Raw genomic sequence first — 7,358 nt, forward strand, 5'->3', positions numbered from 1 at the left:
TACTGAAGCACTCAGACAACACTTCCAGCTAGTGTCCAGGAAAGACCTGAAGGAGAAAGCCCCTCCTACTGTAACAACCAATTTTTTTTTGTGTGACAAACTGCAATTTAGACAGCCTCCCTGTCTAACATACGAATAATATGCCATCTCACGGCTATGTTCAGGGCAATTCAGCAAAAGTTTGCTGAAAAGTTTGCTTTTGTATGTATATATTGACCTTGACTACATCGGTATTAACCACGTAGATTAGATAGGCAGGATGCTGCATGGGAGATTATTCTGTACTGACATATTGAAATCAATACAGTTGGCCAAAGAAAACAATCAGGAGTGCAGAGTGCAATTTGACTTCTCATACCACACTTCATTCACTGCCTCTTACAGTTTTCTTTATTGTGTATTTTCACTGAGTCAAATTCAGGGAAATGTTTTTGACAGAAAAAAATTCAAAACCGACCCCAATGTCCAGAGATGAAATTGAGCAGAAGTGTCCTGAAGGAATATACACTAAGCAAGGCATAGAAGCTTGTGACAGATTTGAGCAGAATTAGCTGATGTGATTTATGTAGAGTGACAATGTGTAAAAAGTAAAAAAACAGAAAACATTAGAATAAGTGTGATTGCTGTAGTAGCAATCTTTTCTACTGAGTGAGTTTTTCAACCATTATAATTATTTTTAACTAGCAAATGGAAAGCATATTATAATTTTGTGCTGGCACAGATGTTCCCAATGACCATGACCTCTCATCTACCTTACATTTCTACATTGTCAGCATTAGTCAGGAATTTATTTTCTGTAGGTGAGAAGGAACTTAACAGAGCTAATTGGTTTTGTTTGCTTAAGAGAGAGAAGTTTCCTGTTTGCAGAGAGCTGTTTGGAATACTCAGTGTAGGAGGGGCTCCCAGGGAGTTATATAATCTCAAGGTAGAACTGCTGTGACCTTAGAGTGGGTTACACTGTGCACAAGGTAAGTGGGGATATTATTTGGGACGTGCAGGGAGTTGTTGTACATGAAACTCAGTCAGTGAATGGGTTTTATAGATTAAATGTGTTTATGTACTTTCTTTACTAACATGGTTACATGTACCAAATGTTAACTTCTTAATCAGCTGCTTTTGAGGTGTACAGAATTAAGAAAAAGAAGTGTAGATCTCACAAGTGGGGAGTGTTTCCTCTCGCCTCCTTCCTACTGTAGAGAAGCTGACATGTTATTTACAAGGGGAATATGGTGGTGGTTTGGCCGTTTTCCTTTTGCTGCTGTTAATGCTTCGGCTTTGTTGCTGACAGGGTGTCAATAGCTGTGAGACTGGTATAGGCTGGACACTTTGTGTGTGTTTGTCGCTGATGTGCACGCGTGGTTCTGAGTGGGGTAGGTGACAGTCTGCCTAGAAACTGTTGTTGCTTTAAGTTGCTGCCTAGAAACTGCTGCTGTTGCTTGAAATTCTAGCAGAGCTGGAACCGGACCAAGCAAGCATTGCCCTGAGGCTGTGCCTGTGGTAAAGGCAAATCTGATGTTACCAGAGGCAAAATTAATTTCCATGTTTTGGAGGCTTGTCTAAAGAAATTAAAGAAGCAGGGAGTGTTGTAAAAGAGGTTGACTTCGGGAAAGAATTCCTTCCTGGCTGGTTATAATGGAGTATAATGGCTGATTGAGCAAGCACAGAAACTGCTGTGTTTATAGCATATATCTGATTAAACAGTAAACTGTATTCTGAGATAAAGCCAAAATGCACAGAGAGCACCCTCTGCTTTCTGGTCAGAACAGAATGCTTTGGATGGAAGTGGTTTTGATTCACTTGTTCTCTGACTGGGCCAATTGCTCTAATTACAGAGTTCTGCTTAAATATTCTGCATGTGTAAGAAACATTTGAAGGCAGAATGATACAAGGCAGTCTCTCAATATAATCTAACTTTTAGCTCCACTATTAATTGATTCAAGTCTTGGACCACAACTGATGGTTTCAAACAAGATAACTTTGAGAGACAGTTAGAGACTCCAAACTAGGATTGTGAATCTTTATTTTGCAAAACTTCATTGCAGATACTAGGGAATCAGGCACGTGGAAACATGTCTGGAAAACCCAAGCTGCACTACTTCAATGGACGTGGCCGGATGGAACCAATTCGGTGGCTCCTGGCAGCAGCTGGGGTTGAGGTTTGCTTCTGGTCTTTTATACTGAGATCCTGTGACAAATATGTGCTTTTACTGTTCCTTCTGAAAAGTGTGACTGAGCAGCAGTTTCATGCTCTGCCTTCAGTGCCTTGCAGAGCAAGCCACGAGTGACCACAAGCTTATCCTAAGCAGGGGGCAAGTTCCTGTCTTACTTCAAAGCATCAGGTCCAAAACCTGCTGGTAGCACCACAAATGCTTCTCCCCTGTAGCTAGAGAGCTCCTCAGCAGCAGAACCTGGCTTCTTAATCTTCTGATCACAGAGGTCAAGCACCTGCAGTTCTGAATACCTTCAGTTAAATTCCAGTGTCCAAAACAGCAAGAGCTTATTATTGCTGCCAGGATGTACTTTACCTTTGAAGGTACTGGATATTGTAAACCACAAAGTAATTTTTTTTTTTTACCTCTGACAGATTCTGATATTAAACCAGAGATGGAGTATGGGAATCTGTGTGTTTCAAGATCCATGGCTTTCTGTCACAGTGATGGCCAATGTGCCTGACAGCTTTCAAATATATGTTTTAAGAAATAAAATTGCCCAAAACACATCTCTTTACACCTTCTTTACCTAAATGAGGAAGAAGCTAAATCATGGAATGACAACAGAACTTTTCTTCTCTCCTTCCTGCAGTTTGAAGAATCTTACCTGGAAAAAAAGGAGGATCTGACAAAGTTACAGAAGGGTAAGTTTCCTTCACTTTTAGATAATAACAGCAGCAATAGTAAGAATTAGAATTAGAGTTACTTGTCTGAGAACACCTAAGAATTCTTAAGTCTTAGTGTCTTAAAAAGAAAATTTCTTAACTGAATTGTACATGAAGTCTCAGAGGTGCACACTGCAGCATTAGGTGGTGTTATCCACCCAGTTGCTTCAATCTCCACTGAATCACAGAAGGGCTGAGGTCAGAAGGAACCTCTCAAGATTGTCTACTCCACCTCCTCTCTTCAAGCAAGGCCCCCTCCAGCCAGTTACCCAGGACGATGTCCAGCTGGGTTTTGAGTATCTCCAAGGATGGAGAATTTACAGCTTCTCTGGACAACCCACACAGTCAAAGAGTCTTTCTTCAAGTTCAGATGGTTGACTTTCCTTTGCTTCAGCTTGTGCCCATTCCATCCTATGGCAATAGAGGCTTTTGTCATCAAATCATCTTGAAATTCATTAGCATCTTAAGTTGCCTTCAAAGTTGTTATAATCCCTATGAAAAGAGTTTCAGATTTCCGACTTGACCTGTACGTACCTTTACTGCATTCCTGCCACCCAAAGCAACTACCCACCGTGCTAGCTTCAGCTTCCATCTTCCTGATCATCATAATAATCATGTTTCCTCCAAACCAAATTGCATGTCTATGCTCTTCACCTGGCCTGTCAAAAGCAATCTGAGCTTGGGTTAGCATTTGCAGTCCAGCTGTCCTGTAGGACAGGTCCCCCTGTTACAGGCTGCCTTTCAAAAAGTATTTGTGGACACAAGCGTAAAGACACATGCACACTTACAAAGAGAAACATATCTGATCAGTTATCCGAGTCAAGAAATATGATTCTATAATGCAAAAACTCTTCCACGCTTCTCTGACCTGATGCCTCTAGTTCTGGAGGTATTTTTACTTCTTTCATGCTAAGACAAGGCTTCTACATGCTAGCAAAAGAGTTGCATGGCTCCTGCCTCACTCCAAGTGATATTTGGGTCTTGCAGGAATCTCATGGAACTCATTCGTTCCCACTTTGTGCCTGTACAGATGAGATGCCATTTGTAAAGTCAATAAAGTAGTCACAAAGATCTTTTATATTCACTATTATTTATATATTCATTATTATTCACATTGTGTGTTGGCCAGTGCTTAGAAAGTGTGGATATATTTAGCAAAACATGACAGAAACTGGCTGGACCAGATCCTTCAATCCTTCTTGTCTGTATTAACCTCCTTGAAAATCACCTGTGTTAGAGCCATGCAGTGCATGTATTTTTCAGTGTGTGACAGCTAAAAGTTCTGCATTTGGCTGTTTTCTCAAATCTGAAATTCCCACAAGTTCATTGCTATAGTATTAAGTTATTAACATGTCACTAAGAAAATGTTGTTGCATGGTGAGCATTTTCCACACCTTCTTGCAAGAATGAGGATGGTTGCTACCAAAAGGGTTGTCAAGCATTGTACCAGGCTGCCCAAGGAAGTGGTTGAGTCACTGTGTGTAGATGTGCACTTGGGACATGGTTTAGTGGTGGAATTAGGCATTGTTGGTTTTACAGTTGGATTTGATGATCTTAGGACTTTTATCCAGCCTGAATGATTCAGATTCTAAATAAAAAGTAATACATGTGGTTACTTTGCCTAACACGTGCTGGTGGTTCTCATTCAGGGGCTGAATGTCTCCTTGTGTTATTCCCTTTGGCCTAGATGGATCCCTGCTCTTTCAGCAAGTGCCAATGGTAGAGATCGACGGGATGAAGCTGGTGCAGACCAGAGCCATTGCCAACTACATAGCAACGAAGTACAGCCTCTACGGGAAGGACATGAAGGAGAGAGCCCTGTACTGTAACAGTAGCACCTTTGCTTGTTAGACCCCAGCTCACCCTGTAGCCCAATGTAACGCAAGGATATCCCAGCTCACAGCTCGATTCAGTGGGAGAGAGCAGCGCTGCTTTGTGCAGCATGAGCTGACTGTGACTGCAGCTGATGTCTACAGCAGAGATAGTCAGCTGGATTCCATAGGGCAAGTGAGCCCAGGAATCATCAATCAGAGGTCAATGCACTTATCAGAAGACAGCAGTCAGGGGGGCAGACTGTCCTACTGATGCTGCTTTTCATTTTCCCCTGCAGTTGTCAGCAGCATCATTTTCTCCTCCTCACATTCAGGGCAATGTCTTTTAAGGAAACAAAAACTCTCCTCTCTCTAATAACCAGGAATTAGTATAGAATTAGAATTAATAACAGGTTATTAAAGGACAGGACTCCTAGGGCACATGTTTTGACCTGAGGTATTTTTGAATGCTTGAAATTAATAAGCACTCTTAAACAAGGTATTTGCTAGATATTTGTATGGACCTGCTGTTAAACTTAGGCTGTCTGATTGGATTTTTAACACAAGTTTGGATGGCATACATGACAATTTTGTAGTCAGGTGCAAAAACCCATAGTCCAGACAAGAATCAGTCCCAGTAAGAAGTGAGAGGGCTACAATCTTTAGGTTTTGCCTAGGAATTTTGCATTTGCCTTTGGCCCAAGCTCCTCTCCTGCCTGCCTCCAGTGCAACTGCATTTTAGGGGGGAACTTTGCCAGGGTATGTGTGTGGGAGATAAAAGGGGCAGGGATTTCCCAGCATCTCAGTGAGGTTGTGCCAGGAGTAGTTGTGCTGTTCAGAGCTACTGTGTGTGGCCTGACCAAGTGGATGTATTCCTTTCAGAATCGATATGTACGTGGAAGGACTGTTTGATCTGAATGAGTTACTCCTGAAATATGGCTTCTTACCAGCAGACCAAAAGGAGGAACATTTTGCAAATATGATGGACAAGGCAACAAACAGATACTTCCCAGTCTTTGAGAAGGTATGTGGCAAAGAGGCTGTAGCTCAATTGATACTGTTACCTTGAACCTCCATCCTGGAAGCACACAAGTTTTATGGAGGAAAACAGAAGAAAAACTACCACTGGAATATCAATGCTCTGTTTTTGGTGGTGCTGGAATCAGGGTGGAGACAGGACGCTACAGAGGGGACAGAAGGCACTTCAAATCTGGGAGAGATATAAAGCTGCAAAAACCCAGCACACAATGAGCTCCCCAAATGTCCATGTTTCAATGTGTGTGTTGTTTCAGACAAAAGACACTACAGCACCAGCTTTGACATCAAGTTCCCTCCTGAAGTGCAGATGGCCCTGTACCATACATGCTATGTAAAAGCATTACGGTTCCTTCTGTATCTCCTACAGCTTAGCCTTCAATGCAGCTACAGCAGCCAAGGCAAGATGAGCACAACTGAGCTGCCAGACAGAAATGTAGAAGAGAAAGAGCTGATAGGTGATGCCTAGGATGGCAGTGTCATCAGATCATTGTTTGTACTACAGGTGTTTGAACTGCATTTCCTTCTTTCACAGAAATCTCTGTGCAATGTGTGACCCTGCTTTGAAGATATCATATTAAGTAACACAGAGAAAAGACATCATCTGGTTCTGGTTCTCTGTTTTTAGGTTTTGAAAGACCATGGAAAAGACTTTCTGGTTGGCAACCAGCTGAGCAGGGCAGATGTTCAATTACTTGAAATCATTTTAATGGCAGAGGAGTACAAACCTGATATACTTGCCAAATTTCCTCTCTTGCAGGTAAATGAATGGGCAGTTTGAATGGAGAATGAATTGTAAAGGACCACTGATTTAAAGTAGCTGAGAAATATGGGAGAGTGGGAGGGTCAGAAGTGACATACAAAATAATCAGATACCCTAAGAACTTTTAGCTGGCCTCACATACTCTTTTTTTTTTTTTTATGCCACCTTCTGTCACTACAGCCTCAAAAGCAGAAGAGGGGCATATAGTTTCTTCTGCAGCATCAAGTCTTAATGGGACTTTCAAGCACGGATAACATTGAGATGTCTGACAGTTGCAATGACTCTTAAGCACTGAGGTGTTTTGGTTTTGTTTTGTAGAGCTTCAAAGCAAGAATAAGTAATATCCCCACAATAAAGAAATTCCTGCAGCCTGGCAGCCAGAGGAAACCACTAATACGAGAGGAAGACGTACCTAAAGTGATCAAAATTTTCTACTGAGTCTAAAGCTGCAGAAACGATTTCATTGTATTTGCTGACAGTGGGAAAATAATAAAAACACTGGAAACCAAGTTTTTTGATCCTACCAGCAAAGAAAATAGTTCACTAAATCGAGGGTGTATTGGACAACACAGAATGCCTTAAATAACTAAAGAGAATACCTGAAATAAATTCCTGCTATCGATACTCAAAACCTGGCTGCTCATTGATTTCTTGCTGCTACTTCTGTGCCCAAGATCTGTATGGTTCTGTTTTTCTGTCATTCCCAAGAATTGTCAGAAAATTAGGAGAGATAATCCCAAAGAGTAGGTCATGGTTTTTTTTTCCTGGGAAATGCCAGGAAAAGACTGCAGGTTCTGGTTAGCTGAGGATGAAAGTTTGGATTCAGCTTTCCTCTGAGCTTAACTTGGAATATCCTTGGACCAGAGCTCCTACT

The 7,358-nt window shown here is 41.6% G+C and overlaps 1 protein-coding gene across 1 annotated transcript; it reads left to right on the forward strand.

Annotated features, from left to right (window-relative positions):
- Nucleotides 1-909: 909 nt before the first annotated feature.
- LOC128804707 (glutathione S-transferase-like) lies at nt 910-7,133 on the forward strand. The gene is made up of 7 exons (XM_053972763.1): nt 910-968; nt 2,043-2,156; nt 2,803-2,854; nt 4,563-4,695; nt 5,569-5,710; nt 6,350-6,481; nt 6,803-7,133. The coding sequence occupies exons 2-7, from the start codon at nt 2,070-2,072 to the stop codon at nt 6,920-6,922; spliced, it is 666 nt and encodes a 221-aa protein (XP_053828738.1). The 5' UTR covers nt 910-968; nt 2,043-2,069; the 3' UTR covers nt 6,923-7,133.
- Nucleotides 7,134-7,358: the final 225 nt, after the last annotated feature.

The sequence above is a fragment of the Vidua macroura genome, chromosome 3 (assembly GCF_024509145.1).
Source record: "Vidua macroura isolate BioBank_ID:100142 chromosome 3, ASM2450914v1, whole genome shotgun sequence".
In the NCBI taxonomy this organism is placed as follows: domain Eukaryota; kingdom Metazoa; phylum Chordata; class Aves; order Passeriformes; family Viduidae; genus Vidua; species Vidua macroura.

Bases quoted from the DNA above. Each gene is read 5' to 3' on its own strand.
- LOC128804707 (XM_053972763.1), top strand. From the start codon at position 2,070: ATGTCTGGAAAACCCAAGCTGCACTACTTCAATGGACGTGGCCGGATG. The intron at 2,157-2,802 runs GTTTGCTTCTGG...TCCTTCCTGCAG, and splicing joins TGGCAGCAGCTGGGGTTGAG to TTTGAAGAATCTTACCTGGA. The intron at 4,696-5,568 runs GTACTGTAACAG...TATTCCTTTCAG, and splicing joins GACATGAAGGAGAGAGCCCT to AATCGATATGTACGTGGAAG.